Raw genomic sequence first — 22038 nt, forward strand, 5'->3', positions numbered from 1 at the left:
TTTATAAATTAGTTTTAATTTTCGTCCTGTGTATCGATTTCAATCTAAATCTCCTGATATCGGAGGAAGATACTTAAAATAATACTTTAACTTTTTTATATTTAATATTTAGTATTTAAAATAAACTTTTTTTACTTTTACATACACATCTATTTATACTAATTTTTATTATGTGTACAGATTTCTTAAAAAGACATAGATATGTTTAGGTGTAATGTTATTGCTAATCATGTTTAATTATTTAAAAGAATATGTAAACTTTGATTATTAGAATATGGAAAAGGTAATTAAATGATGAAGATGATCTTCCAAATATTTTGTCCATCATAGTTTTAGGGCATTAGGATTAGGACTTTATTACTTTCATAACCCCAAATCACTGACTACGAGGAAATTAGCTGAATGTAAAACCCTTTAATCATCTAATCTTGGATATCAAATCTCATAATCATTCACATATATACTAAACTTCAACAAACCAATTAATTATACAAAAATTCCACAGAACAAAACCATAACATCAAAATTTCATAAAATAACTCTCCAATAGTTTTGGGTATATAATAAATTTTAATAATGTCTAAGTATTAAATTATACAACACTATGGTTTAATGTATGACAAGTAATTGACATAATTAATTGCAAAAAAAAAAACTAAAAATCAAAACATTGTTGCAAGCTGAAAAATTCAGTGGTAAACACATAAGTAAATTAATTTATCTGATTAAAATATTTAATAAAATTAACAGATATCAATTGATTCCCCAACTAAAGTGGCATAAAATATGTGTATGTATATATAATAACATTGAAAGAGTAATAAAAGAATTATTTAAAATACATTGATGATGTAAGCAAATTATATTGTGTCACAATATATGTGATAGGTTTATTTAATTTTGTAAAATCTCACATATGATTTTTTTATTAATCGATAGAGTAACAGTTTTTTTTATAACATATAACATTTTAAACTATGAATTAATTTCTAAGAAGAATATATTTCATAAAATGAAGAAAGAAAAAGTGAAATTAAGAAATATTTTATTAAAAAGAGAGAGGCATTGATTAGGGGTGGTGAAAAGTTGGCATGTTTTGAAATCAGTAAAGACCAAATTTTGGAAAAGTAAAATAATGCAACCCTTTAACTTTAAAGTGATAATGTAAAATCATACCCTACTTCCATCACCTTAATTATCCAATTAAAAGTCTTAAGCTTGTCATCTATAAAACAAATCCCAATAATCTTCACACATTAAGATCAGATTGCAAATGCTGAAATCAATACCATAAAACAATGATTAAATATGTTTTTCATCTAATAATATAACATAAAATTGATTTTCCTTTTAGTCCAAACTTTAAATTATCCTGATACTTATATTATATAAATAATTGTGGATCTTTTTTATATAGAATAATTGTTATATTTTTTAAAGATTGATAACTTTTATCAATATTTTCATACTATAAATTTTTAGATGGTCCAAAGTTATGAAGTTCTGACATTCCTCTTAAATAGCGTGTCTGTGTGACACATATATCGAACACCGACACTCGTAGAATACATATCGATGAAATGTACAATTCGAAAAAATATTTGTTGGATTTCTAATAATTGTAGCACGGGTCTAACAAAATTTTAAAAAGAAGAAATACATATTAATTTTCTAAAATCTCAAACTTATTGTATAAATTTTTATTAGGATTATAAAAAATAAGAAATAAATCATTTTGAATCAGTCATAAAAAAACATCGTTTTACTCCAAAAAAAACTAAAACATACTTAGTGCACATAAATCTTTATTGTCGATTTATATAAATTATATAATATATAAATTTGTGTTTTCGTATCTTACACTTAAAGACTATACGTATTTTAGTGTTCATATTCATTTAGTGTTCATATTCATATCATATTAATGTCTGTCCGTATCAGTGTGCTACATAGATCTAAAGTTTAAATTAAGAAGAAGAAAAACTCAGTTTTATAGTACAATCAAGAAAAACATATTTAACTCTTCTTTAAATACCTCAAAATCATTAGTATCGAGTTGATGATTATATATTATTATCATTATTGAAGGGCTTGACTTTATTAACCCCAACATGTGCATGTGTCATGTGCAACCCACTCACTATATAATGAGTATTATCACAAATTATTATTTATTCTTAATCAATAATAATATGATGCATTGTTAAACACGTATTGTATAAATAAAACCCTAACCATGCAAATCTAAGAACTCATCACTCTACAACACTTTCATTGCATTGCATTGCACTATTCCACGCAACACAAAACACATGGCTTCTTCCTTCTCCTTCTTCTTCCTAATGTTGCTTCCCCTCGCCGTTATCTCCGCCGTCACCCCCTGCCCGCCCTCACAACGGGCAGCACTCTTGGCCTTCAAAGCTGCCCTGACCGAACCCTACTTGGGCATCTTCAACACATGGAACACCACTGACTGCTGCGCGAGCTGGTACGGCATCGCCTGCGACCCCACCACCGGCCACGTCACCGACGTCAACCTCCGCGGCGAGTCCCAGGACCCAATGTTCCAGAAACTCGGCCTCTCCGGCTACATGACCGGAAAAATCTCGCCGGAAATTTGCACACTGAGCAACCTCACCTCCCTCGTGGTTGCCGACTGGAAGGCGATCTCTGGCGAGATCCCTGCCTGCGTCACATCACTCTCCTCCCTTCGACTTCTGGACCTCGCCGGAAACCGGATCGCCGGCGAGATTCCAACTGAAATCGGAAATATGAGGAGCCTGAGTGTAGTGAGTCTCGCCGACAATGAGATCTCCGGCGAGATTCCGACGTCGATTGTGAACCTCCGCAGACTCATGCATCTTGACCTGAGCAATAACCAGGTCTCCGGCGAGATACCGTATGATTTCGGGAAGCTCCGAATGTTGAGTCGGGCATTGCTGAGTGGGAACCAATTAACCGGGTCAATACCCAAATCCATATCCAGAATGAAACGGCTTGCGGATTTGGATGTGTCGTTGAACCGGTTAACCGGGTCGATACCGGCTGAGCTGGGAAAAATGAAGGTTCTCTCTACTTTGAAATTGGATGGTAACTCCATGACGGGTCCGGTTCCTTCCACTTTGTTGAGAAATACGGGTATGGGCATTTTGAACCTTAGCCGAAACGGGTTTTCGGGGACCATACCCGATGTTTTTGGGGCGGGTTCTTATTTCATGGTTCTTGACTTGTCCTTCAACAACTTCTCGGGTCGGATACCCGCTTCGTTATCCGCGTCTAAGTTTATGGGGCATTTGGATTTGAGCAACAACCACTTATGTGGAGCCATCCCAATCGGGTCTTCCTTTGAACATATCGATGCGGCGTCGTTCAGCAACAATGATTGTTTGTGTGGAAACCCGTTGAAGGCTTGTTGATGGTCGACCCGATCCGACCCGAATGAGTGTTGGGTTGTCGGTGAATATAAATATATATGTTCCAAGATATGATGATGATTTGGTTGTAGTGAAGGAGGCAAAAGTGTGATTTGAATTTATTTAATGCGATATATTTTCTTGTGATGTAATATAAAATTAGGGCAAGTGTTGAAATGGACAAAAGTTATTATGAGGGTGTTCTTGGTTGCATGTGCATGCAAGAGAGCATAGGTCAAAGAGAGTTCTGAAAAATTCTTGTATTGCATGTGGGTTTCAGAGTTGCATGTGGATCATGATTCTACAACCAAGTTGCAATGTCCTAATCCCAATGCTCCTATGATTTGATTCCCAAAAAAATTAATTTTAACAAGTTGATATTTTATAAGAAGTTTACAAAAAGTAATTTATTCTAAATTAGTTATCATTTTAAAAAAAACAAAATATATATATATATGGTTTAAGCAAAATGTTAACTTTTTTATATGAAATACAAGAAAAGAAATTATATTTTGACAACCTTAATAATATAATTCTTGATGTAATTGATTTAGATAAAAATATATATGATAAAAAATAAATAATAATATTGAGTATTGTAATATAGTTGTATAAAAAATAGTATTGTCAACTTTTATTGTATTAAGATAACTTAATACATGGTAATTTTTTTTATGAAGTTAATTATTCTTTAACATTTGTGTTAAAATCTTAAACTTGTAATAGAAGTAAAATACATAGTTCGGTTTCTAAAAATTAGGGGTGGAAAAAAAATATATTTACTCTGTTACTGAATTGGTTTAGTTCATTGTAGATTCAATTAAATTGGATCAAATTTTCATTCCAATCCAAATTTGATAAGTTATTCAATATAGTTTCCATTTTTTTCATGCAGATTTCTAAAATTGACACTTTATGCATGTTCAAAGTTCTTTAAAAAGATAAACAATATGTTGTTATATAATGCAATTCTGTAAATGTAAAGGAAGGGGACCTTCATATGTATGTTTTTTTTTTTTTGTGACGATTATTGGTATTCTTTTAGCGTGCACTTTTTCTTATTAAATTTATAGACTTACGAAATTAGGATTTGAATATTGTTTTTCTCCTTTTTACCATGCTATTAAGACTTTTGGATTTTGAGTTCACAACTCATAGGTAGTGTTACCAAATGCGTAAATATTGGTTTGGGAGTTATTTTGGGCAAAGTGGCTACAAGAACTAGTCTAGAAAGTAGAGGAATTAGTCTAGATTTAAGGATATATCATCTAAGAGTGCAAGAGGATGAAAGTGCTAGTAAAATTTTCTTCACATGTAAGGTAGCATGTGCTATTTGAAATTTGTGCAACAATTGCATTGGAATCATAACTCTATCACATAACTTATTATTTAACAATTTTCTACAATTCACATGTTTTCACTTATATCACAAACAAAATCGTGTGTGGAAATGACTAAAGATAGCTATTGTGAGGAGTATATGAGACTATAGGAATAATATTGTCTTTAAGGATGTTAAGGTAGATGTAGTGGAGATTCTGTATATAGGACCATAGGAATAATATTTTTCTCCTTCTTGGATTGTCACATATGCACTTTACATTATTTGGAAAGCGTAAGGTAATTGTTTGTTAGGTAACCTATATCCTAGAAAGAGGTGCTAATGCGCGTGAAGTTTGTTGGCATGTTCTTATATTGTTTTACGTGACCTGACTAAGGGGAGGGGAAGGTATATGGATGCAGGTACATGGTTGCAAATGTTATCAGATTCTCTATGACGCATAAATTAGGAGCTAATGAACAAAAGTAGAGTCATGCTCAATCTCAACTATTGCCAACTCCACTAGTTAACTTGTGTGGGATGGATGGTGTTGTGGATTATATTTTGAGTAATTGTTATGCTATGTTTTGTTGACCTTTGTTTTTCTGGAAGTTATCCATATACACAACATGTCTTTTTTGTAATAGGATTAAGATATTCCTAAAATACTTCTTAGTTATTCATTCTTTATTGATAAAAAAAGATACTGTGAAATATTAATTGAGTTTGAAATACATAATGAGATGACAAGATATGTGTAGATTAAACATTACCGGTTCTAATACAAGTAAAGTAATGTGATCATAATGTTTAGAAATTAATAGAGCTTTTGAAAGAAAAGGGAAAACAACATAAAAGTTACAAAAAAAAATCTCACATTTTGTAATCTAGACCGTGATTGTTTCATTTCCTAAAAACAAACTTGGACTAAATATGTTTCCAAGAACTGAATTGAATGTTTACTCAATAGAATAATAGAGGCACTAGTACCACTTTGGGGGCACGTGATGATGTTCTTCATCCCTTCCCACATTGATTCACTTTGTCCAAAAGGGTATTCCATCCAAATAGGCTCAAAAGTAAAAGTAAAAGTAAGATTGAGAAATGAATAGCTCAAGAAAAAAACAATGGTTGCACAATTGTTTACTAGAATCCACCAACCATAATGTAAGATTGGCCTACCTTTTTTTTCTTGCAAGACATGAGTTCGTCCCACCACCTCACTAATGGCTACATTTTAGGTGGCCCTCTCCTGGAAGTGGGTGATTCATGGTGTTTGTTACTTCCACTTTTCATATTTCCTCACTAACCCGGAAACTTTTTGTTTTCATTTTTCCAAGATTATCATTGCAACTTGGATTGTCATTATCCAACAATATCTCCATTTTAAATATAATAGGATAAACATTAGTATTAACAGTTTATATGAGAGAAAAAAAGTCTCATTAACCTCAAATTAATTTAAGTATAACTTAGTGTTCCGTTTCAAATCCGTTCAAATATCACTCCATCTGAGATGTTGTCTGTTTTAAAATTCAATGATTCTTTGTCTTTAAAAAAGACGACTCGGTAAATTAGCAGAGATATAAATTGTCTTTAATCTCGACTTTTAAATGATTTGTGCCTACATACTTAAAACATTTAGAAAACTTAATAATTTTGAAGTGTTTGTGAATCATGTCACACCATGTTGACGTATGCAAAGTTTAATGAATTTTGTTATACAAACTAACTTGTGTCCCAGTTAATGGTTTTCTTTATTTTCCCCTAGAATTGTTTTTGAAGAGAAATTTATTCACTAATATCCTAAAACTACGTGTAATCATCAGCACATAGCTTTCTCAAGTTAAGGTTGGTGAATGATTTGGGTATATTTTAAAGGTGTCATGATATGGCGTAAAAGGAAGAAGCAGGCCTCAAGAATGTTTTCTCAACATGCAAATTTAACATGGGGGAAGAAATAAAGGAGCATCTTTATCCCGATTTATCATGTGAAGTAGTCAGGGAAAAGTGACTACAAACTCCAAAGAAGAAAAAGCCACCGCAATTTGTTCCATTCTTTACCTTTATCCCTTCTCGGGCCATTGTGACATGGAATCTTTTATATCCCGGCTGATCCCCATTTCTATTCTTATTATTCTCTAAAAGAGTTTGAACGGTTGTTTTCTTTTTTGTCACTTAGTTGGTCGGTCTACTCTTCTTTCCCTCTTCTCGAAACGATCTCTGCACTCTCCTTTAACTGCTCTACTCTTTGTTTTCATGAACTCCAAGCTTAGATGATACTTACAAAAGACATTCTGACGATTTCGATCGACACTCGGTGCTATTAGTATTCGATGATGACATACCTAATTCTTACAATTTATGCCTATTTATATGATTATCATAGGTTTTTTTATTATTGGACCGAATTAAGGATTTAAATCATGATTAAAAGTGTATTACCTAATACTTAACCACTGATTAGTCTTATTAACCTTTTGTTTGAAAGTGTATTACCTAATACTTAACCACTGATTAGTCTTATTAACCTTTTGTTTGAACGTAATAATTTTGGTCATGACGATCGACTTTTACCTGACATTGGACCTCCATGTACTGTATGGACCTAATCGGTATAATTATCTTTTCTCGTTAATCACACAAATTTTTTCACCCCTCCAAAAAAAAATAACACGGATAGAAAATTATACAAATAGTATACACAGTTTATGGCAAAGACAATTTAGTGCCTTTAACATGATTATCAAAAACTGGGTTCCACAAGCCGGTTCAACCAAATCGGACTGAAAAGTAGGCTGAAAGAAACAATGGAAAAAGCTAAAACTGGTTTCCAACTGTAGAAACCTGTCTCTGAAGTTATGATTTTCATTAAGATGGCTACATTTGAATATCAAAAAGCCAACTTCAGTCAATATTATGAATTTCTTTATAAAACTTTCATACATCACTCAATATTATGAATTTTTTTATAAAATTTTCATATTCGATATTACTATATAACTTAACATTTCAACTTTTATTAATAAATTATTTGTCAATTCAACACTTGTTTTTTACAGTAGAGTATAACATTTATTGGGGATGGCATTTTACACCCCATACTTTTCAAGCTGCACACTCATATGGTAGTGAAATTGACAAAACTGTCCTTTCAGATTGTATATTCTGAAATTTATTTTTAGATCTAGAATACAAAATAAAAAAATGTATTTGAATTATTCCAAAATATAAATTTTGTATTCTAAAGGTCATCGGATTATTGGACAATCCTGAACTGAAACTGCAAAAAACAAAAACCTAATAATAATTTATTTTCAGAAAATGAATTTGGAATTTCAATTTTTACAGGGGTGCAGAATGCAATACCCCATTTCTTTTGTTTAGTTTCTGAGTGTTGACCGTTATACACCAATAAGGCCCAAGCCAAAGACCCAAACACAAATGTGGAAGCATTTTCTTCCTGCACCCATGCTTTTTTCCTTCACTATAAAAAGTAATAGACCATAAATCCTAAATTCTATTATATCCTCGTAATCAATTTAAAACCATATTATAAATTATGTAAATTGAAATACATTTTAAATTATTTATTCTAGAAACATTTTGGATCATGTAATTTAAAATATAAAATATAATTTTAGATTGTCTAATAGAAAAATATAATTTTAAAAAAACTGTGCATTATCGAATTCATAAACCTATTATTACAAGCTTTTTAAAACAATAAAACCAAGATTTATTTTCAGCTTTCGAAAACAATAAAACCAAGAAGTATTCCAGATAAACTATTTTAAAACTTAACCTAATCTGAAAAGTCTTCAACAAATTCTAAAAAGAATGTAATTTTATATTTAAATAATAAACAAACGTATTTTAGTGATTATCATATTAAAAAGTTAATGGAAATCATAGAAATAATGGATAATGATAAACAAATTTAATTAGGATGTATGTAGTCGAAACACCGAACACTAGACACAGATATTTTAACATGTATAATCATGTATAATCTTTATGATGTCCAAACACAAACACAAGAATACAGATTTATATATTATATAAATTGACAATAAAAAATAAAAAATTTATGGATAGTATGTTTCAGTTTTTTGTGTCAGAAATATGTTTCTACCTTGACCCTCACTAATGGGTTCTCTTCCTCCACTCCTTAACAGTTCAGCATGCCACTTACTTTTAGCACGTAACAAGTTTTTATTCATATCACTTCCACTACCACACTACCCCTCCAATAGCAAAACGAGTCAATTTGACCTATTTTAGTCCATTTTGCCGTTCACCTACCACAAGTTGATTAAGATGGGTTTAGGGGTCTAGCTCATTCCACCAAAAGAGCAACTTACGACACCTCACTAGTGTTTTTAAAATTGTTACTTTTTTATTTTTGTATTTTTTAGATATTGATGTATTTTTTAGAAGCTTAAATGTATGTATTTTCTAAATTGTTAAGTAGTTAATTAATATCTATAAATACCATTATATATTTTTACTCTTCAAACAATATAATATAAAAGTTTAACTCATTTATATTTATTTTTTATTTAATTTTAATTGTATATTAAAACAATGGACCAACGACCAGTTGGAAAGGGTCAAGGTGGACTAAAAATATTAGTCCACCCTCCTAAGTACTTCCTAATTTTACATGCCCCAAAACACTTCCCATGTACTGTGGCCACAACATTCCACACCTTACACTATTTTCAAAACACCATAAAGCACCCTTTAGTGTTCTTGATCACCACATTCCCCACCTTCCTAGGGCACCACCTATGAACGTCAAACCATATGACTACACACTCACAAAAGACCACAACTATCAATTTCATTCAGGAAAGTTTTCAAGTGGGTATGATTCAAACTAGCACTAACTCCTTTTCATCCCTTGTCTAATTAGTTAACAAAAAGATGGCTCTTGATAGTTTGTGTGTGAGGTGCTCTAAATGCAGTAATAATAAAAAATTGTTCCCAAGTTACCTGAGAGTTAGGTGAATCTCCGATGTTTAACTAAGGAGGATTTGCCTTCGGGTTACCATCAATTTCAAGTTATCCCTGCAGACACACATAAAACACTTTGCATTTGTATTGCTGCTATGAGTTTCTAGTTATGTGATTTAGCTTAACTAATGCTCTCTTCACTATGGTATTCTCTACTTGCAGTAATTTTTCAGTTACTCTCCACTAATAAATTTTTTGCTAAATGCATGTTTGTTGCCCACGTGATATCAACACCACCATTTATTCTAGAATGAGATTTTCGGAATATAAAAAATATGATACTGAATAAATAGGGAGTGTCCAAAAAATTTATACAGGCGTAAAAAAGAAAATGTCTTAAATGAGTTGGTATTCTTCCATTCCAAGTCCAATTTATTTAAGAAGTATCTTAATAGGTTCACCAAAATGACAGGCCCCAACAAAGTACTATGAGTAATTCAAAACAAAATCCACTTAAGAGTCTGAATAGAGGAACAACTACCCGCTATGATTATCCCTCTCAATAAAAATTAGGGTCAAAAAATTTAAGACATTCAAATTGTTCCTAATTCCAAAAGTCATTCAGTATCCAAAATTTTAAAAGGAAAGTCATCACTTCCAAACTTCTATCAAAATACTATCTTTAGAAAAAAAAATAGTATTTTAGTAACGATATCATTTTAATTTTAGAGTTTCAATAGTTTTTTAAACTCTTTCTTAGTTTACACGTGTTTTAAGTATTTTCTCGGTCAAAATGCTTTTAAAATTTAAAAAAGTATTGTCTTACCACCTACTACCAGGATTATTTTTCAAAAACACCTATAAACAGGCCAAACGGTTAAAAGTATAAAGCTTTAAGGGTCAATTTTCAGGTTCAACCCACATAAATTTTGGCCAGCTTTAACGGCCATATGTGTTCATTGACCAATACAAATTCATTCAGCAAAATGAATAATTGCATATCATTATAACAAAATATCCCTTGCTAGTAGTTCATGCTACATAGAGCCGTGAAACTAAGGGATAATCTCCAGAATTAAGCTCCCCATATCATCCCCTAAAGGGAACACTAACCCTGAACAGTCTATTTCAGAAAATAATACATATAAATAGTTATACACAAGAACTTAAATAAATACGAAATAAATTTCAAGCACAAGGATACTGTCTAGAAGAGTAAAGTACAACGACTATTTCTATAATAAATGTTTATTTGCTGTCAACAACATAAGATATCTACAACTAGTAGTACATGCATTAGTCCAACCGGGTTTAGTATGAACTACACAGGGAAATTTTGCCTCTTGGCATTGAGACTACCAATGTATCAGTTAATAATGTACCTAATATTCAAGGTTCCTAAGAGTGTTTTTCTAGATTTACCAGGAAACTAAAGTTTGAACAAATTTCAATTGGATACAGAATCCTTTTATAAATCAAATAGTAATCGGTCTAAAATATACTCTTACATTTCAGATTCAAATCCAATATTCCAAAATCCTTCGGGAGTCATAGGCGGAACATACCTATATCGATGCCTAGAAACACCATCAAGGTGTTCACAGCGGAAATTCTGCTTACTCTCAGCATCCTTGCCATCAGCATTAGGAAGAACAGCATCATAGAACTTTCTGCATTGTTTGCACTCAACTCCTTTTAAATTTTCACGCTCAGCTTTCTTTCTCACTGGTTCAACATACTTGTAACTTCTTTTGTCAACCACAGTAATAGAAGATTGCTTTAGCTTCTTCTGAGGACTGCATTTGGCACTCACATCCTGTGTTTCATCATCTGAACTGTCGTTGTTAATGTCTTTCTGAATCAGGTTTGGAAGGTCCTCCTTGTTCAAAACCTTATTTAAATTTCCTCTGATATTCTCTAGAGGAGTGTCAAGAAAATCATCATGAGGGTCAGGACCTGTTCGACTTTGATGGGACCGGGTTTGCCTCCAGGAAGATGCAGGCCGCTTCGCACTCGATACAGAGACTAATTTTGTACTTGGACATTTAGGGACATCACGAAAACCAGAGGATGAAGAACTCAAATTGGCTCCTCTATCCTCCTCAGACGGCTTCTCCTTCACTTCGTTTATGTCACACGCAGTAACAAACACATCTGGAGTTTTCTTGTCAAGGCCTAAAACAATAGGAAGTAGATGATGTGTAATCAAATAACCTAAATTGTACACTTCACTAACTCAACATAGCATTTAGACAACAAAGTCTATGTATATTTAACTTGATGCAGGTGGATCGAAGTGAAGGACATTTCACACAAACACAGTTGCTTAAATATTAAGAAAAAACGCAATTACCTCCAAAGTCTTCCAATGGGATTTCGCTTCTCACTTCAGCTGTTTCACAAGCACCGGTAGTGATATTTGGATTCTCAAATGCAAGAACTGCAACTGCATGCAAAAGACAATTGGTGAGTAAGGAGTGTTGAATTGACACTTTTCAGTTGAAGGATTCATAAGCAGATTCACAAATCACACACACAAAACATGCGACAAACTCTATCTAGTTTTCTACCACACAGTTACAAGAGAAATTAGCGCAATACCAGGTTCTACCATAGGACTCTGACGCGAGCCAAATTCACTCCCACTCTCGAATTTGTTTTGCTCAACCACATTGTCATCATCGATACCAACCTTCCGTCGAAGGTAAACGTGCTGAGACTTAAGCCTCTTATACGCCTCAGTAACGCGATTCCTCTTCGCTCTCTCGTCCCGCAACTCACACGTCAGCGCCTCCACGCGTTCTAGCAGCGTCCCTTCCTCTTCAATTTCTCGCGTCTTCCTCCTCAGTTTCTCGTCCAACTCCTCGATTCTCGCGAGCAACATCGCCTTCTCGCTCTCGCACTCCTCCAATTTCGAAAACGCGGCGTTTCGCTTCTCTTCGGCGTCTTTTAGAGCGGACACCTTGGACTGCACCAACTCCACGAGGTTCTTGTGTAGCGCCATGTTCTCGTCGGCCTCGTGCTGGAGCTCGTCGATGCGACGCCGTTTCGATGCCGCGTCGGATTTGAATTGAGGATAGAGCTGGGAGCAGAAGACGTACTCGATCTGCGCGATGCGGTCCTTGGCGTCTTGAATTGAAGCGACGAGGATGGTGCTGAGACCACCGACGAGGTTTGCGTCGCCGGCGTCGGAGAGAGGAAACCCTAATTTCGGAGAGGGAGGGTGGGGCACTCTCTCTGCGGTTACTGCCTCCGGTTCGTCCATTGCGGATCAACGGAAAATGCGAACGAAATGAAATTAGAATAAAAGTGCGGTGACGGTGTTATGTTACGTTACTCTGGCGCGAGATTCTGAATTTTCTTTCTAAACTAGGGGAAGGAGAATGGTTTTATAACTTTTAATATTTAACAATTAATCTAATAAGAAAATTATAATTAGTTAATCGATTTTATTATATACTATTATATTAATGTGTAATATATGATAATGAAATTTTTATAAATATATTTTATTGCTATAATAAAAGGAATAATAAAATAACAAAAGGTGAAACAAAGGTGTAATTAAAAGGTGAAAAAAAAGTGAAAAGTAAGAAAAATAATGGGTATCTTTTCCCATGTAATGCATTGAGTTGGTGCAACAAACTATATAAATTAGTCTTAGATTGAAAAACTCAACCCATAATACAATTTAGTAGGTTAACATATCATATGAACAAGAAACACTTAACTTGTGTGTTAGTTATTAGACAATCATAATAAAACTTCGTAATCTTTATTGTTATCATTGTGTGTGCTTACTAGTTTGTGTGTGCTTTAGATAGTTTACCAAAATGTCATGCAAAACTTAATTTAATCTTGAAATAACGGTTTGTATGGACGATCATCATGTAACCACACCACTCTTAAGTATAAATACATAACTACGTGTGAATTTTGTCTCATCTGAATAAGTGATCCAATTAGCATCACTATATCTTTCTAACACAATGGAAAATATGATATATTCAATGACATAATTCATAATGTCTAGTAAATATTTAATGAGACTTGCAACTGCATCCCGATCATTTTGATTGAGACATTGGGTTTTATCAACATAAAAACATATAATAACGTACTCACATGATAGTTGTCGTTTTGCTCTCAAATTAAAATGATTCTAGCGTAGATTTGTCTAACGGTAGAGAAATGATAGTATAAAAGTGGTCAAATGATCCCAAGTCGTTTTCCAACGAATCCAATAGTGATTTCAGTGAATAGAATTCGAAACCTATTTGCAAACAATGAAAATTAGCAATAATGGTAAAGTAAAAGGGGTTGTGATCATGAAGCGGGAATATATAAATGATACTTTAAATCAGTAAAGAATGCAGATTGACTCCAAGTTCTTCCACCAATGAATTCTTCACAGGTTCTCTAAAGATTATTCTTTTCTCAATCCTCAACAGAGCTAAACTAAATTGAACATGCGCCAAACTTAATTCAATTGAAGCTCACCAGTAAAGCATGTGTCTACCGGTTTAATCAATATCCACTTTGTTCCATGCGTATACTCCATGGGAATGTTTATCCTCTCTCTTGAATCATGCGCCCAAGAAATTAATTAGAACAATATGAACTAACTAAGAAACCAAAGTTTAAGATAAGGACTAGTTTTCCGGGAGATTAGACAATAAAAACAAGTCCTATAGAGAATTAAAAATAGAAACTTTTATTGATCAAAACCTCATAACTCAATGGGGAATCACAAAGGAATCAACCAAAAGGTTTAGCTTTCCATGCGGAGGCAAAAGAATTACAAAGAAGAAAAAGAAACTAAGAAAACCCTATGAAACTCTCCCCCTTTTCTACTTGATGCTTGTGTCCTTTTAAGGATCTTGAGAAAATATTGCAGTTTAGATTTTGTAAACAGTTTTCAACTTTCCATAATTCTTTTTATTTTGCAGAAGATTTGCTTCCAATTCTGTTTTTGAGATCTTGTAGCTTTTATTTTCTCTTTCTTCTCCTCAGAATTTGTTTTTTGTTTCGATTCAAAGAAGCAACTTGGACTTTTGCATATTTGGTCTATTCACAAAGGTAAACAACTTCAGATCATTTACCCTAAAAACACAAAATTACCAAAAATAATAGTTAAGGTCTAAATAAACCCAATTATATGAATATTAATTAAAACAACAAATTTATTTATTATTATAGTCAAATAATCTATGATTAAAGCTATTAAGTGTGAATAAATATATACTCATCAGTGATCCAATTAGCATCACTATATCTTTCTAACACAATGGAAAATATGATATATTCAATGACATAATTCATAATGCCTCTTAAATATTTAATGAGACTTGCAAGTGCATCCCAATCATTTTGATTGAGACATTGGGTTTTATCAACATAAAAACATATAATAACGTACTCACATTATTTTCAAATTTAGTGCACATACATTTATCAACACCTATGGTAGAAACTATCATTGAGTACAACATCATCAAGTTTTTCATACCAGTTTTTGGTGTCTCTTTGGTCCATATGAGACTTTTAAAAGTTCCCATACTTTGATCTTTTGACCAATAACTACAGACCAACTAGGTAAGTCATATAAATCTCTTCCTTCAATTCATCATTCAAAAGGTCGTCTTCACATCCATTTGAAGAATAAGTAACTTACGGATAAAGGTTAAAGTTAGAAACACTTTAATAAAGGAAATCATGGAAATTGGAGAAAAGATATCAAAATAATTCCTTTTTACTACTAATCTTGCATTATATTTTTGTATGGACTACCAAGATGATGTTTTTCTTTAAAGTTCACTTACAACCTATGAATTTTGCTCATTCACCCATCATCTAAATATGAAGATGGAAAGGGAAAGATATGGAAGAGTGATCAAATAAGCATGTTATAAGAAATAAGAAGAAGCTTCAACAAATCACTACTAATTTTCTCTCTATTAATATGACAATCAATGTGTTTTTTCCATTCATGCATCACCTGATTGAAAGCTATTTCAATAGTATATGCAATCCATTGTAATTCATAAGTAGTCGAAGTTAAGAATCTATATTCAACTTTAGATGAGTTTTCATAGATAATAGACTGCTTCTTATAACGCAAGATATAAGAGAATTTCCAAAATAAACTACGTAGTCATTCATTGATCTTCTAGTATCAACACATCCTACCTAGTAGAATCATTATGCCTTTGTAGCTAGAACTTATTGTTTACAATAAGAAATATTCCTTTTCCAAGGGTTTGCTTCAAATATCACAAAACACGCATGACCGCTTGATGATGAGCATTAGTTGGAGTCAAGAAAAACCAATAAGGTGATGACCAACTTGAGTTCTATCTAATCTAGTATTAGTTATATGAGTCTTCCAATCAATCTTTTATAAGAAGAGGGACCATGAAGACTATCTCCAGAACTAGATGTTAACTTAACAAAAATTCAAGCTTCCATTAACAAATTCAAGCTTGTTTTTAGCAATAAGGATTGTAATCATTGATATACTCCTAGAATGAAAATTATTTCTATTAAGAACCGAAGAAACAATACACGTATTCGAATCATATTAAGGTGTAAATTCAAGAAGCTCTTCGCAGCATGTGTTTGTTGGAATTCGTCTACCATGAAAATAGAAAAGAAAGCAACAATAAAGAAAGATAATAGCAAGAAAGAATCAAGAAAAAAGAAATTGTAGTGATTACACAACAGAGCATGGTGTGTTTACTGGTTATGCATAATCATGTCACAAAAAAAAAAAAAGGGAAACGAGAAGATTGAGATAATCTAGGAAGCATGAGAAATGAAGAGAAGAAATAGAGTACAAAAGAAATTCTCATTGATTAAAGAACTATGTGTGGATACAAGAAAAAACAAACAGTTATATATACAAAACTATCAAAATTAGAAAATAGAGAAACTGACTATTGATCCTTATTAAGAGATAACTATTGATCCCTATTAAAAGATAAATGTTGGAAACATAATTAGAATGACACACAATATCTTTGTTTGTTCCAACAATAATATTAAGCTCTCATGACCTTAATACATAAACAAGAAACAATAAATGACAATAACTCATTTCAGGTTAATCTGGACCTGTCATTTCATATCCTAAACATCAATGCTCAATTGTTAATTCCAATTATAATCCTTTTAAGGATAGAAAATTCTGAATTGAAATTACATATTCTTTTCCATATCCATTCACATTTTTATTTGCAAATGTATGTTTGGTAGCCACATATAGTGTACCTATATAATTCCATTGCCATAGACAAGGAGCTATGAGAAAGATGTTGAAGATGGGTTTGGTTGGTGTACCACACTCAAGATGGAGAAGTGATGAAGCTAAGTAGGTGTAAGTTTTTTAAAGGGTTGGGGTGAGTTTTATTTAGAAAGTGTATTGATATGTTGAGAGTGGAGGAAAGTGAGAAGTGAGTGGGAAAGCAAGGCATATTGAAGATGTATCTCTTGTCAACATGACATTCTCACCAATGCACCTTACAAACAAACAACAATATGCTCCACAAATCTTTTCACACAAATCACAACAAACTCACACCATCCACTCTAATTCTCTTTTTTCCATTCTCTACTTTACTCTATCAACCACATCAAAACATATTAATATATATATATATATAATAATTTGGTAAGTATAAAACTGGGAAAAATATCATTGAAGACTAATTTACAAAAAAAAATAAAATTATTGTTTATGTGGTGTTACTTGGATTTTACCATATGGTAAGTGGGGTAGCCCTAGATTATTGTGATCGATGTCCATAGTGAGTTGCTCCCAGACATATATTATCATGCATATGTTCAACCCAAATTAAAATTAAAAAAAAATGTTGAGGAATCACTTTCCACCAACAAGAGAAAGTTAAAGGCAGAAGAATCTTTATCATCCAACAACATCTATTTGTTTGTTCTATTCTTTTTATTCAAATGAATTTATTTCTTCTTTAATTTTCTAAGAGAGAAAATATCGAAAATAAAAACTAAACCTATATATCATGGACTTAAATCCAAATACTTTTATGATCTTTCTTAATCATATATATGTTTTTACTTTTTTTTCCCTTATTCACCAGCATATGCTACTTGGGTTTCTAATGTGCCAATTTCATTCAACATTTAAATTACACAAACATTCGTTTAATTACTGTATATAATTTTAAAAAATTAAAAAATTTATGTTCTTGTAAAAAAAATTAAGAAATTTTCTACCGGTTGAATAATTGACTCTTTTTTTTCTTTAATTGAACAATTGATTTCTTTTTTTTAATCATAGATCATAATATTTTATTACGACAGTTTAACCTTATTATCATCTCAATCTTAATACATTTTAAATATATCATCCTAACTTTGTACAATAGTTCAAGTAGTTAATAAATTTCATATTTTAATTATATTATCATTTTTAAAACTTTAACAAAGCAATATGATCATTTAAAATTAAAAGATACATGCATCATCATCACGCATGATCTACGCACAAAGAGATGGCATATCATGCGCACCCCTCAGCTAATGACTTTTTCCATTAACCTGCGCACACTTTTCATTGAAGATTAAATATTACATACTGAACACGAGAAGAGTTTTATTCAAACCTAAAATAAAATAACAAAGTTTTAATATTTTTATTATTTTAGAAAAAGAAATTAACAATATTTTAATATACATTTGAAGAGGTGGAAAAAAAACTTTTATCACGAAATCCTAGGCGTTGGATCATCTCATCACATTCCCTCGAGATTCTTCTATCCAAATAAAATAACCACAACGCAGTAATCAACGAGACGCGAATCCAATTAGCACCTCACACGTGGCGCAATCCCATTGGCTACAAGCCAAAAAGTTAAGCGTCACCATCACGAACGATGGAAACAGGAATCGCGAGATCTCGCTGCGGCTGCATCACGACACGATATCACCCACTAACCAATATATCGCGATAATAATTAAAAAATGTCACATGTCTAATCAAGTGGGCCCACCCAACTTTCTATCATCATCACTATTCTCGAAAATTCCAAAATTCAAAGTACAGAACAATTTGACAACTATACCCTCAACTTCAATCTAATTTACCTTTTCCCCCACACCCTGAATCCTATGCTAAAAATAAGATAGTAAAAAAAAAAACTAAAATACATTTTATTTTATTTCACAATAATTTTATTTCTTAAAACAATATAATATTTTTAAAATATATTCAGTCCTGAAGTATAATCATGTTTTATTTTTTTAAAAGAAAAAATTACTTAATTTCGATTGCTTTAATTTTTGTTCTGAGTTCGATAACCTTCATTTACAATAATAAGTAGAAAATAGAAACTTTAATATTACAAGAATAAAAAATAGAAATAAAATGGAGATCAAATGTCAAACAAACTAATTTAGAAATAAAATAAAAAACATTCCAAAGACTAAATTCATGTTTAACCTAAAATCATGAAAGAAAACCCAAACTAAGAAATAAAGAAAAATAAATATAATTGAGCCAAGAAAAAATCACATAATAATCACAATAATTTATAAATCCCAACTCGAGATTAAAAAAAAAGAAAAGCACATAAAAATTAAGAAATTATACATAAAAAAATAAAAAAAAGGATCACCGAGAATTTCACGTTCAGGTTACAACTTTCCCAGATCCCACCCACGCGCCCGAGATGAGACGCGCTGCGAGTAATTAAATTAACCACCTAACTGCGATCGTGAGACTGTTAAATCTCCAACCGCGTCGAAACGCCTTCGTTTCGCGTCGTTTCGTCTCAGCGATCGATCGAAGTGTTTTTTCTCCTTCTCCGATTTAGGGTTTTCAGACCTTCACGATCTTCGCGGCCTTCACGACGGGATTCTCCCTCGCGATGGCCTCTCTCCCGACGGTCTTGTAGTCGTAGGAGCAGTCGTGGCGGTCCGTGTACCGGTGCTCAGCGCAGAAAAGGTCACCGCACCGACAGCGGAATCCGGTCAGCCCGACGCGCCGCCGGCATCCCGAGCACCGGTTCACCGCGCGCTTCGGCTCCGATGCCACCGTCCGGTCGGCGTTCGCAGCGTCCTCTAGAGGAAGCGAGCGCTTGGGCGAACGCGACGACGTGGCGGGAGTTGCAGCGTCAAAGAATCTAGATGGTTCGGAAATGGAAGTTGCTGCGGCGGCGGTGGCTGTGGCGCAGGGGGTGATTGGCTCCGGGACCTTGAAGTCGGTGTCGTTTTTCTGCGCCTTCTGAGCCATTATAGTGCGTTTTGGTGAGAAGGAGAAAAGAAGAAGAAGAAGAAGAAAGAGAAAGAGAAAGAGAGAGAGAGAGAGAGAGAGATTATTGAGATTGGAAATGAGAGAGAGAGGATTTGTAAAAGAGAGAGATGAGAGGTTGGTAATGAAAGGAGAGATAGAATATGGGCGTCGTAGAGACGCGTATGGAAAGGAAACTTTCTTTTCATTCATTCTAATGCAATTACCAACTTCTCCACTACTTTTTTTTTTCTTTCAATTTATTAATTATTTATAAAAATGGTGTTTTTCTTAAAAAAAAAATTATTTTCATTGAATAGAGAGAACTATTATTTTATTTTTTATCGGTTCATTGTCTTTTATTTTCTCTCTAGCTTATCAAATGATTTTCTTTTTAGGTAAAATACATTTTGATAACATGACGTATTTTTTTTTTTATAAACTCTTATATAATTATCATGGAATTAGAATTTTGTTTTAGATTATAATTAAGAACGTATTTAATATTTATTTACTGTTTGGTGTGGTTAATTTTCTATCCGACTTAATAAATTTGGTTATGTCAGTAACAAGATGGAGACCTCTTGTTTGGTACCAATTGACAATTTAAAAAAAAAAATATTCTATGATGAGAAAGTTGTGTTTTTTATTCTTTAACTACAATGCTATAAATGAAAGATAAAAGTTGAACTACTTGTTTGGCCTAATGAAGAAACCTATTTGGAAGATGGATTAATCCAAACATGTTCAACCATGAAACTAAAGTGGAAAGCTTTACAAAATACTTTACATAAAAAAGATTTTGTTTGGGGCTACTTCTTAATGCCAATCATGCACCAAAACTTCACCATTTGTTATTTAAGATGTGTTAAAGTTTATTTAAGGAATTAATTTGTATTTGTTTAGAATGATAAAAAGAATGTTTTTTTTACAAGACGAAACTAATACTAAACATGAAAAAAATTTGTTTTGAAGGATTAAATTTATAAGTTGAATTGTAAATATGCTGTGAAATAATTAAAAAAATGATAAAAATGAGTTTTAAGAAGATTATTAAAAGTTTATGAAGTTATTGACTTTGCAAGAAAGGGGTAAAATGGGAAAATGAGGGTAAAAAAAAGGTGAGCCGTGTGTGACAAGAAGGAAGAAGCTAGCCGCCAAATCTGACCCTCGTTTTCTCAGAGGTCATTTTCGTCCATATTGTCACTGACACGTGTGCTCGCACACTTGTCTTTGCCACTTGCTCCTCGCACGTGTCACAGCGTTTCCCGTTCTAGTGAAAGGGATGGGAGCGTGTTTTTCTCATTACGTTATCAACATTGGGTCTATTCAGAAACGAGAAGTTCAAAAAACAAAATCAAATTATGGAAATTATTAAGATGTTTGATTTTGTATTTTATTCCATGATTAGAATGTATAGATTAACAAAAAAATAATAAAGTGGGAATTGGTAAAGGCGTATTTATTGGAAGTTTCTTTGCGTGTTTTTTGATGTTCAATATGTTATTTTATCTTAATTTGTGTTGTATTTATTTTTAGGATTAATGTATCTAAATATTTTGTATTTGATGAAATACTTGTGTTAATTACTATAAATATTTGTGTTAATTACTATGACAAAATCAAATTTATAAGTTTACTCATATTTTTTATCAAAGGAATGCGTATGCTGATAAGTTGACTAATTTAAGATTTATTCATAGAAAATCATTTTATTGGTACAATAAAATTTCCTTTATTCTGTTTTTAGAATTCTTTATAATAAGTATAGTCTAATAAGTATAGTCTAATTATGTACTATTTTTGTTAACATATAAGTTTTTGTCTAATATCTCCATAAATTTTTTGTATTTGTTTTTAATAATATTTTTTTCGTGTGATTAATTACATATGACTGTTGTTAATTGAAGTATCAGAATAACTGCGATGTCAAGTTGCATAATAATAATAAAAACATAAAAGCTTTATATATAAAAAAAGTGTACTAATCATTAAAATATAAGTGTTATTTCATTATTTGTTTGGGTAAAAGTATTTTAGTGTAAAATTTAATGGTTAATGTGAGTGTGTTAGCACATTAA

General features: G+C 32.2%; 3 protein-coding genes across 3 annotated transcripts; 1 reads left to right on the forward strand and 2 right to left on the reverse strand.

Annotated features, from left to right (window-relative positions):
- The first annotated feature begins 2198 nt into the window (after positions 1–2198).
- On the forward strand, positions 2199–3804 carry LOC137825753 (uncharacterized). The gene has a single exon (XM_068631516.2). The coding sequence runs from the start codon at positions 2313–2315 to the stop codon at positions 3414–3416; it is 1104 nt and encodes a 367-aa protein (XP_068487617.1). The 5' UTR covers positions 2199–2312; the 3' UTR covers positions 3417–3804.
- Positions 3805–10901: 7097 nt separating this feature from the next.
- LOC137829569 (protein gamma response 1) lies at positions 10902–13064 on the reverse strand. Its single transcript, XM_068636398.2, has 3 exons — positions 12295–13064; positions 12047–12139; positions 10902–11868 (listed from the first exon to the last, which is right to left on the reverse strand). Exons 1-3 carry the CDS (start codon positions 12956–12958, stop codon positions 11198–11200), a joined length of 1428 nt encoding a protein of 475 aa, XP_068492499.1. The 5' UTR covers positions 12959–13064; the 3' UTR covers positions 10902–11197.
- Positions 13065–19234: 6170 nt separating this feature from the next.
- On the reverse strand, positions 19235–20167 carry LOC137823662 (zinc finger A20 and AN1 domain-containing stress-associated protein 5). Its single transcript, XM_068628887.2, has one exon. It carries the CDS (start codon positions 19958–19960, stop codon positions 19547–19549), a length of 414 nt encoding a protein of 137 aa, XP_068484988.1. The 5' UTR covers positions 19961–20167; the 3' UTR covers positions 19235–19546.
- Between the last annotated feature and the right edge of the window lie 1871 nt (positions 20168–22038).

The sequence above is a fragment of the Phaseolus vulgaris genome, chromosome 11, assembly GCF_051622355.1.
Source record: "Phaseolus vulgaris cultivar YP4 chromosome 11, ASM5162235v1, whole genome shotgun sequence".
Lineage (NCBI taxonomy): Eukaryota > Viridiplantae > Streptophyta > Magnoliopsida > Fabales > Fabaceae > Phaseolus > Phaseolus vulgaris.